This window comes from Pongo pygmaeus, chromosome X (genome assembly GCF_028885625.2).
Source record: "Pongo pygmaeus isolate AG05252 chromosome X, NHGRI_mPonPyg2-v2.0_pri, whole genome shotgun sequence".
Lineage (NCBI taxonomy): Eukaryota > Metazoa > Chordata > Mammalia > Primates > Hominidae > Pongo > Pongo pygmaeus.
This window is the reverse complement of record NC_072396.2, coordinates 135,309,732-135,330,269: the sequence shown is the minus strand read 5'-3', so window position 1 is coordinate 135,330,269 and position 20,538 is coordinate 135,309,732. Positions and strand designations below refer to the sequence as shown.

Sequence of the window (20,538 nt, the reverse complement as noted above, 5' to 3'; positions counted from 1 at the left end):
CTTAAATTCAGTGAATCCCAGTTTCGTTTTCCTTTATAACCTTTCCTTTCTTGTATTGCTATGAATACAAGGATAGCTTTCATCGGTCTTTACTGAGTTGTCATTTTGTGTCAAGTACTATGCGAGATGCTATCAGTTCACTGACACTTTCCAACAGCCTGACAAGGTAGGGACTACTTCCTCCCCATTTTTCAGATAAGAGAACTTGAGACACAGCATAGTTAACTATCTTGTCCATAAGACAGAATTCAAGAAATTCAGGTCTGCCTGACTCCAGAGCCCAGTAGTCCTAACCGTTATGCCAAACTGTAAAATGAAATTTAAAAAAATGTCAACCCAGTATAAATGCAAGGAAATTTACTTTCACTGTTTTGAATCAGCATGTAATTTATTCACTAAGCAAGCCCAATTGAATCAGTGAATTAAGAACTATTCCTTTAATTCTTAAGATATTGTTATAGTAATGGATTCAAATTGCCTGAGTTCGAATCCCAGTACCAGTCAAGTACTGTAAGCAAGTCACTTAGCATCAGTAAGCCTTAGTTTCCTTGCCTATAAAGTGAGGATAAAAGTGTCTACTATAGGAGGATTACTTGAGCCGAGGAGTTCAAGGTTACAGTGAACTATGATTGTGTCACTGCATTCCAGCCTGCGTGACAGAGCAAGACCCTTTCTCAAAAAAACAAAAACAAAAACAAAAAACAAAAAAAAACCATATAGCATTGTATTGTGAAAATTGGTTAAGAAAATTATGTAAAATTTGCCATGTCTGACATGCAATAGGGGCTCAGCCTATACTAGAACACTGTCATTTCTTTCCTTTTCCTTTTATTGGACCAGACAACTCATCTGTAACTTTCACTTGAGGAAAACAAACTATTCCTGAAACTTTTTTTTGAGGAGAGACATTCTGAAAAAGTATATTAGGTTATTTCTGAGGCTGAACAAGGACAGTTACCAACTCTTAAATGAAGTGTATTTCTTTAAAAAAAACACTTTTTAAAATTTTATTTATTTATTTATTTAAGAGGTGGGATCTCACTCTCTTGCCCAGGCTGGTCTTGAACTCCTGAGGTTAAGTGATCCTCCCACCTGGGCCTCCCAAAGTGCTAGGATTATTGGTGTGAGCCACCATGCCCAGCCAAGTATATTTCAAAATAAGCTAGAAACATGAATCCTTAAGAGAGTTGGGGTGGTCCATCTCTCTGCCTCCTGCAGATTAAGGCTAAATTGTGACTTTATCTATTTCATCACTAGACTAAATTCCACAGTTGGCATAGACTATTAAAACTAGGATATTGGCAATCCCAGCCTGGCCATTTCATGGCAAGCAAGCTGAGGCTAAGAGAGTAGAAGTGACTTGACCAAGATCAAACAGTGAAGAAAATCAGGAGACGTCAGTTCTTCTGACTCCTTATCCAGTGTTCATTTTGTGGTTCCCTTGTCAGCTTCCAGACAGGTGAAACCAAGCCTTGCTGTGTGTTGTTTGCAGGAGCTTGAGCTGATTAGACTCTCAGGGTTTGGTGCAAGTTTGATCGATTCAGAAAACATGAAACTTTGTTCTGGTTCAAATCAGCTTGCTAGTTTTTGTTGCTTTCAAACTGTTACAATTTCTGTTTTGTTTGGAAGTTAGCAAATTAGTGTTGTGTCTTCCCGTTTAAGTTCATGGTTTGGTTCAAGTTCTTAGTTCTTTGAAATCTTCCACTAGGACTTTTGTTTTTGACAAAAATACTCAGTATCTGGGGTGGCTAGTGATGGAAATTCATTTGAAAAAAATCAGTCAGGCTTGGTGACGGCTGCCGAGGAGGAGCTTGGGTGCTTTAGGGAACCATTAGTGCTTACATTCTGGAACTTGAAATCAGGATAATGGAAACAGTGCAATGGTTTTTGGTGTGCGTGTTTGTTTTTATAAGGATGCTTTCATTGCCCTTCTTGCTAATCTGGGTTGAAACTACTGCCTCCCACCTCATTGCCTTTTGGGACACTCTGTCAGTCATGTTCCTCATTTTTTGACTGTGAGAAAGAAGCTAACAAAAAAAAATCATCTTTCCTGTCCTTTCCCTTTACTTTGAATGGCTCTTCTGAGGAACTTGGGGAATATGAATTTCAAGCTTAAATTTGTGGAGTTTAGTTGCAATGCCCAAAGGCAGAACAGTCCGATTCTGAAATACAGCCTTTGTTCCTTTCTTACCAATGTGGTTTTTAAAGTCTCAGGCAAGCCTCCTTTGCTGAACCTGAAATTGGACTGACACCTTCCTTAGTGGGCAGCCATGCTGCCAGTGAGGCTGTGGTGGACGGTAGCAGGGATGAGGCCTCTGGAGAATTGTGTCCCACCTGCCTCACTTTCCGAATGGCAGAAGAAAGTGAGATCTGGTGCTAGGGCTGTCAGTACCTTTTCAGGCTCTTGACTGTTTCCCTAAGCAGTTGGAAGGCTAGGATTGCAGCTTCGATGGTTAGGGGGCCACTCCCAATACCTCAAAAGACAAGCACTTTTTATTATAGTAGGTGAGACTTTGGATGATTTCAGCAAGTATGTTTCTAATTAGAAAGCTTTCACTTTAGATTCATTTTCTCTTTTCTCTACCCCTCCCCTCTTTTTCCCTCCTCCTCTCTTGTCTTTTTCTCCCCTTCCCCCTTTCAGCAGCTCACTTGCTCTTAACTACCAATTACCTGTTATGTGATTAATATTATCCTTTTCCCAATTGGTTTAACATAGATTTTGGATATATATTTTACTGGCATCTTCAGTAGTAGCAATGACGTTCAAAGGGGCAATTAGAAAAAGTTTTCTTTCTTCTTACAAGAAGTAGGATGGGCACTTGTTTGAGGGCACAGATAGCACTGGATGGGGCCAAGAGGAGCTGACATCTGATATCCCTGCTGTATCCCCCACCTTTCTTTTGGCTGCTTCAGATTTGGTTCATGTGGACAAACACACACTTGGGAACCACCATACAGATGGAAATCAGGACATGTGGGATTTGGCTGAACCAAAGATCCCCAAACATTGCCTGGATCATTTAGTGCCCCAGGTGTGGCCACCCCAGGACTTCATGTGCTAAAATTGTGTCCCAGCTGAAGCCAGCTGGTCACTGTATATATAGTATCAAGGCAGCTTGGAGCCTCATAAAGCATGACTTTGGATTTTTACCTTATGGATTTAGATTTAGTTAATCACCTTGAATCCTACCCCAACACACTGGGCAATGAGGATGTAACAGGCAAATAGAAAGCTTGAACAAAAGGAGATGCTCATTATCTAGTAGTTTGCATTCTAGATGGGACGTAATGCTAGACCATATGAAGAAAAATGGGCTGACTTTCCAGAAAGGAAAGAGAGAATTTAGAGGGCTCCAGTCTCTTTAATAAACTTTTGATGTATTATTTTAAAATTTTCTCAAAAAAGTTCCCTGCTGTAGAATTTTAAGAGCAAACAGCGATTCCGTCTAATTTAAAAATTGTAAGAATTGAACGGTGTTTCATGAAATTATACTGGTTCTTTCTTTTTATTTGCCTTATGTGATAGAGGTACCTCACTTCAATCATTAAGGCAAGATTTGTTTAGGGCATGGTAGTAATAATCCCATACAATTGTATAGCCCTTTACAATTTACAAAAGGGTTTTCATACCTATTATCTCATTAGCTCTTCACAGCAATCCTGTGAGACAGTCAGGATAGGTACTATTATCTCCAGTTAACAAATAAAGGGAACTTAGGCTCAGAGAAGTTAAGTGGCTTGTCCAGAGTCACATAGTTAGAAAGTTGTAGAACTGGAAGCTGAACCCAGGTTTCCTGATACCCAGCCCCAGTGCTCCTTCGGTTGTATCATGTTTCCTCCCAAAGACACTATCTCCTTTTTGTTCCTACTTGTGATTAATTTTAAAATCAGTCTAAAAATGAGCTTTAGTTTAGCGGATGAGTAAAACTGAGGCACTTACATGTAAAGTGCTTTCTTAAGTCACCTATGAAGTGGGTCCTGCACATAGCTCTTGGCTTTTCACCTTCATTTTAACTGAACTATTTTTAAGTAGACATAGATTTGTTTTTCAGTGTTAAATATGTGGACAAAAGTTGTGTGATCCACTGATTATAGGTGTGAAAGCTGCACTTGGGGAATGGGACTAGGGATGAAGAATTGCCTTAAAATAATTAGCTTCTTGCCTTTGTGTTAAGAGATGTCATGTTCAATAGAATTTAATTTCTTTTTACTTCCTTTGCTTCCAGCCTTTTAAAAATACAATTCTTTAGGGAAAATTAGCAAATATTCATTCTGAATGTTGATTTCTCAAGAATAAGGGTAGCCAGAGGAAAGAAAAAGCAAAGGGGTGACTTTCTGTGCCCTATAAGAGTGGGCAAACATTATTTTGTTTGGAGCTGTGAGCTAAGATTTCTTCCAAGGCATGCAAATCGTAAAGTTCTGATTTGTCAACTGCATGCTGTTTCTTTAGGCACTGATGTATGAAATCCCGAACGAATTCTCCAATGAACATACTGCTAATTGCTTCTCCACCTGCTCTCCAACCTCCTCCACCCCACCCCCTCCACTCCCAATTCAGCCTATAAGTGTCCGTCATTGGAGATGGATGGTGACACATGCAGTAATAGCAATTCATAAAAGCCAGTTCCAGCCCTTGTCTTCAAGGCTCCTGGATTTTCCACTGCCTGCTTTTGTGTAAGTGAAGTGGATGGAAGTGCTACTGGCATCAGAATCCTCCTCCCTATGCTCCGTTGCCGAAGCTCAGTTGCTTGGCTGGAGCTGAGCTAAACAGAAGCGTCGTATCTAAGCTGAATTATAGCTATTTTTCTTTTTCCTCAATGGGGTGGGTGGGTTAGGGATAGGGTGTAGTGGGGGTTTGGGGTGCTTTGGCTTTTCTTCTTGTGGAGAGAAGAGGGTAAGGAGAGAATAACTCACGATAGGATACAACGTGAAACAGTTTCCTGAAGAGTGTCACAATGTTCCTGGTACAATATACAGGTATAGTATGTTTTGTTTTATCTGAATTTCCCCTTTGTTTCAAAGTGCATTTCTTTCTTTTATTTTTCCTTCAGTTCAACTGTACTGAAGGACAAATAGGGTTCTAATGAGCTAAACAAAATAGCTGCATAAAACATGCCTGCCCCCAGCTATAATGTTTGTAGCAGATTGCTGTATAAAATCTGCGTTTTCTGTTAAACTGGTAGTCCCAATCCCTTAATTGTGCACCCTTCTCTGCTGTATTCTTGTATTGAATTTCTCAAGTCTTATGTCTGCAACTGGTAGTATGTGATATAGCTTAGAGTGTTTGCACAGAAGACAGTGCTTTGGAAGCAAAAAGCAATTTTTAAACACTTAGTGTGTTATGTTTCTCTTGAGTTTATTAACTCCTGTATTTGTTAATTGGTTGTATAGATTTGGGATATACTTAACAGTAGGGAAACTTCAAACAGGAAGCATTCCAGGACACATCTGTTTGGTAAATTTAGTTATTTTTCATTACTGAACTCAGGTTGATGCACATTACGTATTATTGTTGTTTGTTTATTCTCCTGATAGAAAAAAAAAGTGCTGGAAACAGCAAAGCTACAAATACGAGCCCCAAACCATCTGTATTGTAAAATATCCTTGGATCAAAAGTGTTTCTTAAGTATTCTCTTAAGCTTTCAGAAACATAATCGTCCATAATAATGAAGAAGATTCTGATCAGGTATGGGCGAATGTTTTTTGAAAGGCTTCTTGTACAGCAGTTAGATAGAAAGGTCCCTTGCAAATGAAAAACCCGGAGAAAGTTTCACTTTCTTGCTGCACAGAACAGAAGCTTAGTTCCTACAACCACGTTGTTTTGATAAGTTTGAATATCATTTGTTGCCAAGGACTTTCATCTCCATTGTTGCTTTATTATTCTTAAAATATTGTGCTCCTACGCTTAACAGCTAAAAGATCATGTTCTATTTTGATGCGTGGTTTGACAGTTGATTTCGCTCCTCATTAATTGGACAGCATGCAGATGATGTGGAGAAGTGAGTGAGTGACAATATTTCAAGGTTACGTTGAAGAGCATACAGTGAACCTTAGTGCCTGGACCAACAGCTGCTGAATTGAATTGTCTGCAATTAAAGCAACAGCAGGTTTGTGTAGTCTCCCTGCAGCCCATTTATTTGAATTTATAGCTTCAGTTTCTTCTTTGAGTATTGGTTGGTTTGTTCTGCTAAGTGTTGGAAAGTTGTGCTTGCTGGATGTTTTCTCTATACTCCAATGCATGCTTGACTCTAGAAGAGCCTTCTGTGTACATTTTAATGTGAGAAGTTGTTGAGGCTTTTTTCTTACGGTTAAAACCAGAGATTGTCTTATTTTCTCCACTATAAAATTAAATAGATTTATATGGAAAGTATTGCTTTGTTCAATAAATAGAGCTTTCTCATGGACCAGTGTTACTGGTTTAAGTTTCTGGCAATGAAAAATGCTGGACTTTGTTATGCTACTGGAATTACTGTATCTGGGAAGAACTCTCTGCTAATAAAAATGTTTACATTTTAAAAACGACATTATCTCTTTGCCAGCTCTCAATTCCACAGTGACCTAATAAATAATTTCAAATCTAACTAGGTGGCTTTTATGACTGTATTTTATTTGTATGCTAATAGCGAATACATGTTTAATTCCTTAATGGTTTTACTCTATTAAAAATTACAATATTAGTGTAGTTGTTGGTTACTGAATCATAGTGGATGTGGTATAAAACATTAGACAGTGATTTAATATATACTTTCTTAGTTCATTTTTAGTAAGTGTGAGGTCTTAGTAATATATACTTTCTTAGTTCATTCTCAGTAAGTGTGAGGTCAGTGATATGATCTCCATTTTATAGGTAAGAAAACTGAGACTCAGGATGAGTAACTGGCCTGAGGTCTCCATCTAAGTGCAGCCTAAACTTACAGGTTACATTACCTGATTAAAAAATCTGTGCTTTTTCCTCCCTGATATCAGGCTGCCTCTCAGTTGATGGGTGCCAGGTAAATGTGACTTATGCTACTAGAGAAGGAGGATAAATTTGGTCATTTACTAAAAAATGTATTCTTGGATAGGACGCTAGAGATGTTTTCAAAACTATTTTTAATCCAGCATTTATTTGAATATGTGTGTGATTTCAAGATTAATTTTACAGATGTATAAGAAACACTAGTGTTTTGATTAATGTGTACAACAATCTGAATGAAAGTAGAGCTTTGTGAAATTTTGGGGAAGCAAAATGTTGTCTATTCCAAAAGGTTAGTATGGAGTATTTTCTCTTCTAAAAGAGCTAGTTTGTTTTTATTGTTGTACTGGATGAACTTATAAGATTGTTTCCATGAAAGTATGTGTATTTTAAGATATACTGGCTATGAATGTGAAGTGCTATATGTTTTTGAAATTTCAGTATTTTGTCCAGATCAGCAGAAAAAATATACAGCTAATTCAGGTTCACACTTTTCTTTCTGTCTGTCTGTCTCTGTCTCTGTGTCTCTCTTTCTCTCTCTCTCTTTCTCATAGATCAGCATTCTTATCTTTTAAAATTTCCAAATGGTTTCTCAATTTTAAATTAATTAGTTTTAAGGGAAAAAATGCTTTTTGTCCCACTGAAGAAAGGAATACTATTTAAAGCCACATTATCAATTCAGCAAATGAACCCAACTACTTGAATAGCTCATACAAGCTCTCTGGTAAAACTTTCTTTAAGACCCCTTCAGTAAACATTCTTGAAGGGGCCATTTTTATATCTGAATTTATTAGAGACTGTCCCATGTACTAGATTAATGACTCGATGTTCACGCCATAGACAACTCTTCTTCAGCATTTGACAATGAACATTTGAGAATGTTGATAAGAAAATGGGCCAGAGATAGAGCAAGTATTGTTATAATCTGTTTATGAGACTTTAAGATGGTAATGAATATATTATCTCAGATACCATGTAATTGGAATTTACCCTTATCTAAGATGATATCTTTATATTTTAACATATCTTAAAGTAAATCTGTCCTCGTATTATTTCCTTCTGGCAAAAAAGAAAGGAGGATGATATAAAGCCCTTTTATCATTCTTTAAACTTAAATGAATTTGACACTTAAAAAATACAGGTGGGAACTTCGGGGAACAGATCAGGATTAGAGGAAGGAGAACTGGGCAAACTAGACATGAAATTGGAAGTTCCATATTAAACTTGGTTTCAGGTGGCAAATGTCCTGTGTAGTTGGAAGCTCTGGCTAACATCCCTCACTCTGTTCCTTTTTCTAGGAATAGGCACTCTGAATATAAATGAAAAAGAATTTATTGGGGCTTTTAAAGGAATTGACATTTTCTTATTGGCTAAAGAAAAAGTCTTTCATCTACAAAATAGTTACTTTTTCCCTGTCTTGTTTGAGGCCAAGAAAAATTCAAGAGGGAGATTTGTAGGTTCTGGTTGTTCAGGGAGCTGAAGTTGAGTCGTCTGATGGATTTTCCTCTTTGGTACACCTATGAGCGTGTTTTAGAGGAATGAAGGGCAGTTTTTAGAATGAAGGAATGAAGGGCAGTTTTAGAGGAATGGAGGGCAGTTTTTAGAGGAACGAAGGGCAGTTTTAGAGGAGCGTGGCCAACGTGGCAAAACCCTGTCTCTACTAAAAATAGAAAAATTAGCCGGGCATGTTGGTGGGTTCCTGTAATCCCAGCTACTTGGGAGCCTGCAGCAGGAGAATCGCTTGAACTCGGGAGGCAGAGGTTGCAGTGAGCTGAGACCATGCCATTGCACTCCATCCTGGGCAACAAGAGCGAAACTCCGTCTCAGAAAAACAAACAAACAAAACAAAACAAAAAACTAACATATATTGAAAGCTTGCTCTGTGCCAGATCATGTTATAAATACCTTATATGTATGAACTCATCAACACTCACAACAATGCCATAAGGTAGACAGTAGTACTTCCATTTTCAGGTTAGAAAAACAGATACAGAGTTTAAGTATCCGGCCTACCATGTCACACAATTACTAAGTAGCAAGAATCAATATTGGATGGCAAGTTTGTCTTCAGAGCCAATGCTCTTAACCACTGTGGAATATGCTGTATGTCTTTAGGGGCTCTTTATTAAAGAAACTGTTTGCCCACCTGTGTGCTACCCGGAGCAGATATCCCATTGTTCATGACTTCAAAAGACCTAGACAGTGTAGAGCTGTCTGCTGACCAGACTATTAAAAATTTTTACTTTCTTTCCAACCCCCCATCATTGGTAGTCTTTACTGACAAAGTCAAGGGGAACATTGCATCCCCAGGAATTTCTAAACATTGCTACTACTCATGTTCTTTCTTCAGATTTTCAGCTTTGCTTTTAAGATCTCTTTCATAATCTGTTGCTTCTCTCTCCATTCTCAGCTTTTTGCAACAAGAAACATTGACAGCCAAAGTGTAATTTTTATTCCATGCAGCCAAATGGCCAAACATCGCACATCTTCTCTGTGTCTACTCTCTCCCGACTCCATCTTATGCCTAACTGTTAGAATGTTCTTCCTAAATGCAGATCTTATCCTATCACTCCTCTCCTTAAAAATCCTCTAAAGGATTTTGCTTTTTATTTTTTTCCAAATAGACATTCAGGGCCATCCATAGCCTTGTCCCAGGCACTCAGAATTCCCTTACACTCTTATCTCCCACTACACAACGCTCCCTATATCTTATTTACCTGCCACTCTAGACCACTTCTGGGTCATAGGTACACCCCAAATTTTCAAGCTCCTGTGCCTTTCCATACTGTTCTCTAATTTCAATTGCCATCCTTCCTTATCTCCAGCAATCGTAGAGCTGCTCAATATTTAAGGTTCTACTCAAATTGTACCTGCTACCGTGTTTAATATTTATTTTTGGTCTGTCTTCCCCCAATAGATTGAGTTCTTGAAGTCATGACCATATTTTACTTGTCTCTTAGCACATAGCCTGGTGTCTTGCACACAGTTAGCACTCACATGCAGTGTTCAGACCTTCAGCAGCTGCACCACCAGAGGTTTTTCTCCTCTTCTGCTAGCTAAACGTTCCGAGCTGTTCCGAAGCCTGAGTTTCTGAAGCTGAATGGCTAGATTGCTTCTGCTTTGCATAGGTATTCTGGAATATTCTGTTCAAAAGTTTTTTTTTTTTCTAGTGCAAGTACCTTCTTAATTTTTTTTTCTATACTCATCCTCGCTCAGATCTACTATACTTTGAAAGCTGTCTTTTGCCTTTGTGGAACATTTTGCACTTTTGTATAGCGATAAGGGCTTGCCTATGTACACATATTTAATACCATTCAAGAAAAGAAATCGGTATATGTAAAGTGATAATTGGAATTTTTGATGCATAATCACAGTGTTTCTCAAAATGTGGTTTAGGAATTACCTGTGACAGCGTTACCTAAGACATGTGTAAAATGTAGATTTCTGAATCCCCATCCCAGACCTACTGAATCACTCTGAGTGATCTGCATTTAGCAAACTCCCCAGATAATTCTTCTGTATGAATGACTTTTGAGAACCACTGTTCAAAGGCAAAAATGCTAAATTCTGATCTGTATTCTCTATGGATATTCATATTAATTACATTGTGGAAAAACTATCCTGAAAATGGTTTGAATATTTTGTTCGAACACTGAAAGTCTTAGCTTCCTGGTATCTAACCCAGTGCTGCCTGATAGAACTGTGTAAGATGATGAAGTATTCTGTATCTTTACTATCTAACACAGTGTCCACTAGCCACATGTGGCTATTGAGCATTGAAACGTGGCTACTTCAACTGAGGAACTGAATTTTTTTGTTTTATTAAGTTTAATTAAATTTTAACTAATCACATGTGGCTACTGGATATAGTACCGTCAGTGCAGCTCAAGAAGGTTTGGCTATCCAGAAGGAGTAATTCTCTTACAGGTCTAGTTGGCCACAGTGATAATTGTATCAACAGGAAATCAAACTGGAATGTTGTTTCCTTTTACATATAGGACAAGCATTTCTTTTTATGGATAATTTAAATTTTAAAAACGGCCTAAAGTGAGTTATCCTCAGAAGGGATTTGACAAATTATGATCTCAACTAAATTTAAATGCGAGCTGCACTCTGCATTTCTCATCAGTACTGTTTTTCCATATTGGCTTGCTGTTGAGGGGTGGCTGTTAAGTCTTGATTTCTGAGCTAGGGATAAGAAAGTTGAGTTAATCAGAAGAGCTCCTACCTTCAATGTTTATGTCATAGACACTTTTATACATGTTAGCTCTCATAGTCCCTTTCACTATTTTCTTTTGGATTGCTCAACCCCTTAGCCACTCATGACTCACAACTTTTCAGCTTCCATTTCTTCCTCGAATAAATCTTTTTTGAACCAGTAGTATATTCCTTTCAGGACTATTTTGTTATTTAAAATAGCATTAACACTTTGGAAGAATTTGATCAGAAATGGAATGTAGTCTGTACATAAAGAGATATAAATGTAGGTCCTTTTATGTTTTGTTGTTGTGTGGAGTTCATCAAGTATATTAGTTGTACTTGGTGGCTTTAAAAAGAACCCAGTATCAGAATCTAAAGTACTGGGAAAAAAAATACATGGATAGATTAATGTCCTTGACTATTGTTATCTATGGAAACTGTATAGTAAGTAACTATGCCTGCTGGACCTCTGTTGCCCGGACCTCTGTTGCCTAGATCCCAGTTCTTTGTATACTTTTCAATTGCTAAAATTTTTAGCACATCCTGAAATTCCCTTCTTTCTCTTTCCATTCTTCACTTTCTTTGGCTCTGTTTTCTGTTTTTAATGGACAGCAGGCATCCTCCCCTGCTTTTTTGTACCATTCAAACTCACTCCCAGAATTCATTGTTGTATCCAACCTCACTGAACTGCCTAGAGGAGTTCAAAACGGGTGTTTCAAAGTGCCTCTCAGGGCCACCCTGGAGCACTCTGCAAATAGGTTCTTTTGTTTTGAGGACTAAAGAGACAGTATCGCAGCTACAGTTTTGAGAAATGTGTAAAGAGAAAACCCATTTGGATCTAAAGGAAAATTTTAACCTCTTGCCTCTCCCTTCCCCCAGACTACATCTACAATTTTCAGTGACATTTTTACTTTGTTTAGGAAACCAGTCATTTCTGCTTTCAGTAAAAAAAGTTCACTCTGATCAGGATCCTTCCTAATTTAAACCAGAGTAGAGAAGAAGGGAAATATGTTTTAAAGGTATGCTATAGGACTATGCTAAGATATTTACATAAATTATTGTATTTAATCCTTGTTAGTACTCTCAATAAATGATAAAGAAGTTGTTCTTCTTAGCCGAGACTATATATACCACTATCTTGTCTAGAGCTCTGTCTCCAGAAACACTGCTCTTAGAAAGCCTGCATTCCTGTTGCTTTTTACTTATACACATAATTGTGAATGGTTACCTATTCTCTTACTCTATTTCTCTGTGGGTATGGGTGTTGAAGAGATAAGATGGGAGGGAGGGAGGGAGGGAGAGAAAGGGAGAAGGGAAGAGAGAAGAGAGATTATCAGTACTAGGATGTTCCCTCATAAAAATCCCAGATCTGCATAAAATGGGAGAATGTAAAGAAAACACTTCCTGTGCTAGCTGTCTGTTGAACAGGAATTGGGATGTGTTTTAAGAGAGCTTCTGACTAAGGGGTTGTAAAGAAAGCCTTCTTTAGATTCTTTATACACTCTACTTATTGCCACTCGCTTGCCCAGCAGTCTAAGAGACTGCTGACTCTTGCTGCCAAACATGGTTGGCATTTTCCCAAACCTTGCCCGTGGATTTGGAGGTGGAACAGGAATTGCAAAGAACCACAAGCCTTACACACTCTGCTGAGTCATGGAAATTTGCCCAGCTTATTCATTGGAAGTTGTACAATCTGCATTCACCTCAATTTGTGGTAAGGAATATGAGGGACGTAAAATAATTGTGACAATCCATATTTAATAAAAATGGCAATAAGCTGCAAGTATGTCAGACTATTCTGGAAAGGTTTTATGGGTGGCATTTTACATTTCGTCTTGGTTATAAATATCAAACAAATAAATATAAAACATCATCAAAAGTAATTTTGATTCATGCTTTTATACATCTACAAGTGACAGGGGATAGTAAACTATATTAAGAGTGTGCAATGTGATACATCATTTTAAAAGCCAGTATGGTTTTGAGTAACTGACATGGACAAATAACTTAGAGCATAGTAGTGAGAATCCCTTTTTAATTGGTAGTAAGACTATGCCCAAGTTTCCATTCTCTGGAACTGAGATGCTTGAAATGGAAAAGAGCAATTGAAATGCTTAAGGAATCTAGGGAGAGTGGTTTATGAAGGTAGGACACAAAGTAAATATGATAAAGACAGCTTGAGTAGTTCGTGAATATTGGCACTCACGGCTCTTTTGAGTGGAGTGAGCAATAAAGAGCATAGTCTCACGGAAAAAGGAATAAGCACAGGCAGAAATATGACCACTGGAGGGATGAGCCTGGAATTCCAGTAGTATTTCTCCCCATCTCAACTAGTGTTCCCTGAGTGCCCTACCCATGGGCTTTGTGAGGCATTTAACAAGAAGGGAAAGAAATGGTCTGAGAAGAAATGGTTTGAAGGAATTGAAGTGAGAAGGACATAATTGTTTTGTCAAATATTAACAGCTAGTTAAAATAAAAGGAAACCCCACCCTGAAGCAAACTCTCCAGAACATTTCTTTGGCTGGCCTCATATTAAGGCCAGATGAAGTACAAGCTGTAGAGAAGAACCTCACTCTAACATGGAATATGATCTAAGGCAATGTCCTTCTTGGACCATCTCCACGTGGATTTATTACTGGAAGTAACAGAAGGGTTAGTAACATAGGTTAGAACATTAGAACACAGTTCCAAGGCATGAACACTGAGGTTGGGATTTATACTAAGGCTCTGGTGTACTAGCTGGACAATGAGTACAATTTCATTGCAGATGTTTTCCATTGGAGATTTTTGACATGTCAGTGAGCCAGGATAAGTCAGCCAGCTCTACTTAGCTGGCACCTACTGTATTGTGTTGCCTGTACTTGACCAATCCAGTGAGGGAAGTATTTGAAGGTGTTTAGCCATTTCTGATCCTCAGGGCACTATTGATAAGCTGCCCCTCTCAGGATAGTAAACTGCCCCTTGCTGTTGTGAAACAGGTGATGGATAAACAGCTTTTCTCATAGTATCTGTACTTCTCTCTTTTCAGTATCGAATCATTCCCAGTAAAGTGTAAAATGGAGTAGACGACTCCCCATGAGGTTTTAAATCTAGATCATAATGGACCACCTGCCAAATGCTTTCCCTTTATGATCCCAAGTTAAAGTTATTGACAGAGAGAAAAGCATTGCAAAATGGAGTGCCAGTTTCTTATGGCATTCATGGACTTAAGCCAAAATATTTAAAACACTCAGACAAATAGTTCATTCAGGAGCTTTGGAAGCAACTTGTAAAGATCAACAGCCTGCCTATTCCATATCTGGGGAAAGGACAGAAGAGGGAGGAAGGAGATAAAAGAGTACGGAATGATTTGTATTCATTAACTATTATCAGTACAATGTAGGACGTTGTTCTTACTAACATTTACGAAATGCTACCCTTAAAGCTGCAGACTAAGGAAAGAGCAATCCAGTAGATGTGCCCTTTGCTAAATGATTGAGCCAGAAACAGCATATAAATATTAGAAATGGCTTAAACCACAGCATCAAGTTTTATTATTTCATAAGGAAGTCACTATTGGGACTTATGACTCTAGTGGGAATATGTAAGTATTTATTTCTAGCTAATGAGAAAATTATTAAGAAAGAGAAAAGGGAGGTTTACAGATAAAAGTTCAGAAGGATTTTGTAATATAAGCATTTTTAAAAGAATTTTATGGTTGTAAGAAACCTTAAAGGTTATCAAGTCATTTTCCCTCACTCCCTTTCATACATAATCTATTACCTATATCTACTCCATCCTCAAGTGGTCAATCCAGTTTATGCTTAGATACTCCCAATAATTTAACATTCTCTACTATATGGTAGGAAATCTGATTTTTGAATATCTCAAGTTATTGAATGTTTGCATAAATAAGCCAAAATCTCTCTTTTTTCAGCCTCTATTCAGCTCCTACTCTTAGACATAGTACCATCCACACAACCTACAAAATAAATTGAGGAGTTATGTAGTGTGGTGACCCTGATTCTACTTCCCCTTGCTGCTATGCCAAGCAACTGGTAGCCCTTCAAATGCTGGAAAACAATCATCATGTGCTCCCTGAGTGACTGTTTTTATTAACAGCTTTATTGATGTATGGCTTACATATCATACAGTTTACTCATTTTAAGTGTATAATTTAGTGATCTTTAGTATATTCACAGGGTTGTGCAACCCTCACCAAAAATCTAATTTTAGAACATTTTTGTTACCCCCAAAATAAGTAAACCCAGATCTCCTTAGCCTTTAACCCCCAATTTCCTATACTCCCTTCCTCCAACTCCCAGTGCTAGGCAACTACTAATCTACTCTCTGTCTATAGATTTGCCTATTCTGGACATTCTATATGAATGGAATCATGAAATATGTGGCCTTTTTCATCTGGCTTCTTTTACTTAGCATAATGATTTCAAGGTTAATCTGTATTATATCACTAATCAGTATTTCACTCCATTTTATGGTTGGGTAATATTCCACTGTATGGACATAGTACATTTTGTTTATCTAGTCATCATTTGGGTTATTTCCATTTTCGGCTATTGTCAGTAATGCTGCTATGAACATTAATGTATAAGTTTTCATGTGGACATATGTGTTCATTACTCTTCGGTATATATATACCTAGGCATATATACCTGGGTCATGTGGTAACTCTATGTTTAACTTTTTGAGGAGGTGGCAAAAATGTTTTCCAAAGTGGCTGCACAATTTTACGGTCCTACCAGCAATAAATAAGCATTCCAGTTTGTCCACAATCTTGTCAACACTTATTATTGTATGCCTTTCTTTTTATTTTATACTAATAGGTGTGAAGTGGTGTCTTATTGTGGTTTTGAAAATACTTTCTACCATTCTGTAGACCTTCTTTTCACTTTTATGATTATATCATTTGTCTGAAAATATTTCTAATTTTGATAAAGCACAGTTATCTTTTTTATTTTGTTGCTTCTGTTTTGGTATCATATATAATAAACCACTGCTTAATTTAAAGGTCATGAAGATTCATTCTCATGTTTTCTTCTAAGAATTTCAAAGTTTAGCTCTTACATATAGGCCTATGATCCGATTTTAGTTCATTGTTGTATATGATGTGAGGCAGGGATCCAACTATATTATTCACCTGGATATCCAAATGTCCCAGCATCATTTGTTTGAAAAACCACTTTTCTCTGTTGCATGGTCTTGACACCCTTGTCAAAAATTAATTGAAGGTAAATATAAGTGTTTGTTTTTGAACACTCAATTTTATTCCTTTTGTCTATATGCCTGCCCTTACATTGGTACCACACTGTTTTGTCTATATGCCTGCCCTTATGTCAGTACCACACTCTTTTGATCTCAGGAAATGAGAGTCCTCCAACTTTGCTCTTCTTTAAGATTTTTTTGGTTTTTCTGGGTTTCTTGTATTTGTACATGAATTTTGGAATCAGTGTGTCAATTTCTGCAAAAAAAAAAAGCCAGCTTAGATTTCAAAAAGAATTACTTTGAATTTATAGAGAGTGACTGATTTTTAAAAGGCACACACCTCACTTAGAATAAGATCCCATGAGAGGTGACTCTATACATAGTTTTCCTATACCCTTTCTCACCAGTAACACCACTTCAGAACCAAACCTATACCTTTTAAAACTACTTTTTAAAAAGTAGCCAGAATCTCCATGGTATAAATATGTAATATAAGACAACCAAAATTAAGTGCCCTGTTTAGTGACTCACACACTTCTTGCATTTGATTGGGATTATTCCTGAGTGAAGAAGCCAAGAACAACAAGTTGAAGGAGAAAATTAGCTAGGTCAGAGATGGTTTCTTTTCACTCAGACCCATCCTGGAGTGAGCACACATGCGTATGTTTGTGTGTGTGTTGGGGGGGGCATGCATGTGTTGGTGTTAGTGTCTGTGTGGGCGGGGAGTGGCTGTGTGTATGTCTCTACATGTTTCTGTTTTAATCCTTGCATGCAGATATGTGCATATGCATGTAGGTGCACAAGTATGTGTGTATATGTGTTGTTGTGTGTTTTGTTTTTTCTTTTGGATCCTAGCAAGATGCCTTTTGATAATGGAATAGAATGTTACAAATAGGCTTTGTGGCATTTCATCCTTTTAGATGAGCTTATTGAGATTTTGGAGTTACAGATGAATTTGGCCTTTCCACCTGAAAAGGGTATTATCTTTTATTTCATTGCTTTCCTTCTTCTGTATCTCATTCCCTTGCTTGGCACTAGTTTCTGCATTTGCTTCTTCTTGGTTATTAAGCTGTAGTTCCACATGATTTCCATATTTGACCCATTCCCCTCCACTGTTGTGATTACCTGTGCTGCCAACCCTGCGATGATGGCTTATTGGCTTTTGCCCTTTCTTCCCACTCTTTACTACCAAGGAGTCAATTGATCTGCAGAACCTTTCTAATTCCCTCACACTCTATCCCCCAGATGGTGTCAAAAGTGTCAGGTCATGTGTTTTTCAATTACAGATGGAACAAAGTATTTACCAAGTGGTTTTCTAGGACATGACAAACACAGCCTAGCACACTTCTTAGTTAGAGTGTGGAGAATAGAAAGCTAGTCCTTAAGAATGAAGAGCATTCAATCAGGATTTGAAAGCTTAGTCAAGTAGAAAGCTGGTACTGTATGTGCCTCTAGCTTTTAACAAATTCTCCTCACTTTTCTTCTTTTTTTTTGTTTGTTATACTTTAAGTTCTGGGATACATGTGCAGAATATGCAGGCTTGTTACATAGGTATACACATGCCATGGTGGTTTGCTGCACCCATCAATCCATCATCTACATTAGGTATTTCTCCTAATGCTATTCCTCCCCTAGCCCCCCACCCCCTGACAGGCCCCCATGTGTGATGTTCCCCTCCCTGTGTCCATGTGTTCTCATTGTTCCACTCTCACTTATGAGTGAGAACATGTCGTGTTTGGTTTTCTGTTCTTGTGTTAGTTTGCTGAGAAGGATGGTTTCCAGCTTCATCCATGTCCCTGCAAAAGACATGAACTCATCCTTTTTTATGACTGCATAGTATTCCATGGTGTATATGTGCCACATTTTCTTTATCCAGTCTATCATTGGTGGGCATTTGTGTTGGTTCCAAGTCTTTGGTATTGTGAATGGTGCCACAATTAACATATGTGTGCATGTGTCTTTATAGTAGAATGATTTATAATCCTTTGGGTATATACCCAGTAATGAGATTGCTGGGTCAAATGGTATTTCTAGTTCTAGATCCTTGAGGAATCACCACACTGTCTTCCACAATGGTTGAACTAATTTACACTCCCACCAGCAGTGTAAAAGCGTTCCTATTTCTCCACATCCTCTCCAGCATTTGTTGTTTCCTGAGTTTTTAATGATCACCATTCTAACTGGTGTGAGATGGTATCTCATTGTGGTTTTCATTTGGCTTTCTCTAATGACCAGTGATATTGAGCTTTATTTCATATGTTTGTTGGCCGCATAAATGTCTTCTTTTGAGAAGTGTCTGTTTGTATCCTTCACCCACTTTTTGATGGGGTTGGTTTTTTTCCTGTAAATTTGTTTAAGTTCCTTGTAGATTCTGGATATAGCCCTTTGTCAGATGGATAGATTGGAAAAATTTTCTCCCATTCTGTAGGTTGCTTGTTTACTCTGATGATAGTTTCTTTTGTTGTACAAAAGCTCTTTAGTTTTACTAGATCCCATTTGTCAATTTTGGCTTTTGTTGCCATTGCTTTTGGTGTTTTAGTCATGAAGTCTTTGCCCATGCCTATGTCATGAGTGGTATTGCCTAGGTTTTTTTCTAGGGTTTTTATGGTTTTAGGTCTTATATTTAAGTCTTTAATCCATCCTGAGTTAATTTTTGTATAAGGTGTAAGGAAGGGGTCCAGTTTCAGTTTTCTGCATATGGCTAGCCAGTTTTCCCAACACCATTTATTAAATAGGGAATCCTTTCCCCATTTATTGTTTTTGTCAAGTTTGTCAAAGATCAGATGGTTGTAGATGTGTGGTATTATTTTTGCAGCCTCTGTTCTGTTCCATTGGTCTATATCTCTGTTTTGGTACCACTACCGTGCTGTTTTGGTTACTGTAGCCTTGTAGTATAGTTTGACGTCAGGTAGCGTGATGCTTCTAGCTTTGTTCTTTTTGCTTAGGATTGTCTTTCTTGCTTCCTTCTTTTTCTTTCCTTCCTTCATTGCTTCCGTTAGCATGATGATCTGCCATGCAGAGGTAGGTTAGGAATGAAGGTAAGTAATACGTTGTAAGTATTAAACATAGGCTGATGCTGAAATCAAGTAGAGAAGAGATATGCCACCATGCGGAAACATACAATATTAGAGATAGGGAGACATAGTTTGAAAAAGACTTCTTGAAGATTCTGATATGATCTTCAGTGGGTGCTATACCAGCCTAGCTGAAAATCACTGAGATAAATAAAAATGACTACTGTTTCATCCATGAGAATTTTTTAAGCAACCTTAAATAAGTTCCTATAGCTTAATAAGTGCTTTTGCCTTACAAAATAAAACAGAACAAAACTAATGCTGAGGAAAATAGAAATTTACTTAGAACAACTTCTCAGATGGTTTCTAGTATTAGCAATTTGCTACGTTCGAAAACTATGAGGAGCCCAATGAGGTAAAGTAGTTCTTGCACATAAAGGGAAAGGCATTTGCTACCCCCGGTGATCCTGCATATTGTAAGCTCTAGCAGGCTGGGTGGGGAAGGAACGCCATTGTCTAAAATGGACAAATAGAAGAAAAAGTTTCTAAGAGGTTTACCCAGCTTTAAAAATACTTTTTCCACATAATTAAACTAATTAGAGATTCTGTATTGATTCATGAACTCCTCTTTTAAGATATAATGTCTCATGGTGAGATTAACCCTCAACCGTATTTTAGCATCAATTACTTGAATCAAATATCTGCATCGATTCCTGAGGTTTCTGTTCCTCAGTGGCTTAGAAAAGAAGGTATAAGGGAGATGTGTTCGTCTCCTTATCTCTTTCTTTACCTGTTTGATGGTATTATGGGGAGGGACTTTCAAAATGCTTTTGTGGGAAAGAACTCTAGTGTTGGGATAGGATAAAGGCACATAATATTAGTTAATTTGATTGTTTGTCCTCGCCCTTCACCTTTGTAAATCGTATTCAACTCACCTGACTCAAATCCTATACATCACAGAAAGCCTCTTCTTCTTTTGCTAGCCTACATTGATTTTCCCCGTCTTTGAACTACAGCAGTATTTATTGTCTGTACTACCCAATCTAATGTTTGATTGGGCATTATATATTCTCCTGTTCTTTAGTGAGTTTGTATGTGCCAAACTTGTTCCCCCTTATAGAAGACTAGTGATTTATATGTACTACAAATGACTTTGGGAGAAAATGA

General features: G+C 37.7%; 1 protein-coding gene across 9 annotated transcripts in view; it reads left to right on the top strand.

Annotated features, from left to right (window-relative positions):
- ENOX2 (ecto-NOX disulfide-thiol exchanger 2) overlaps positions 1–20,538 on the top strand; it is a 278,132-nt gene that overhangs the window by 11,047 nt on the left and 246,547 nt on the right. For 2 of the 9 annotated variants that reach the window (XM_063660720.1, XM_054472150.2), the window contains exons 1-2: positions 4,841–4,977; positions 5,980–6,107. The exons of 3 other annotated variants lie outside the window; for them this stretch is intronic. Coding sequence is in view for 2 of the 6 variants with exons in the window: in XM_063660714.1 (XP_063516784.1) it covers positions 4,956–4,977 (22 nt within the window). In the remaining 4 variants the exon portion in view is untranslated. Of the gene's footprint in view, positions 1–4,838; positions 4,978–5,951; positions 6,108–20,538 lie in introns of those variants that run through there. 4 more of the 9 variants (XM_063660721.1, XM_063660717.1, XM_063660714.1 and 1 more) reach the window with 4 other exon arrangements.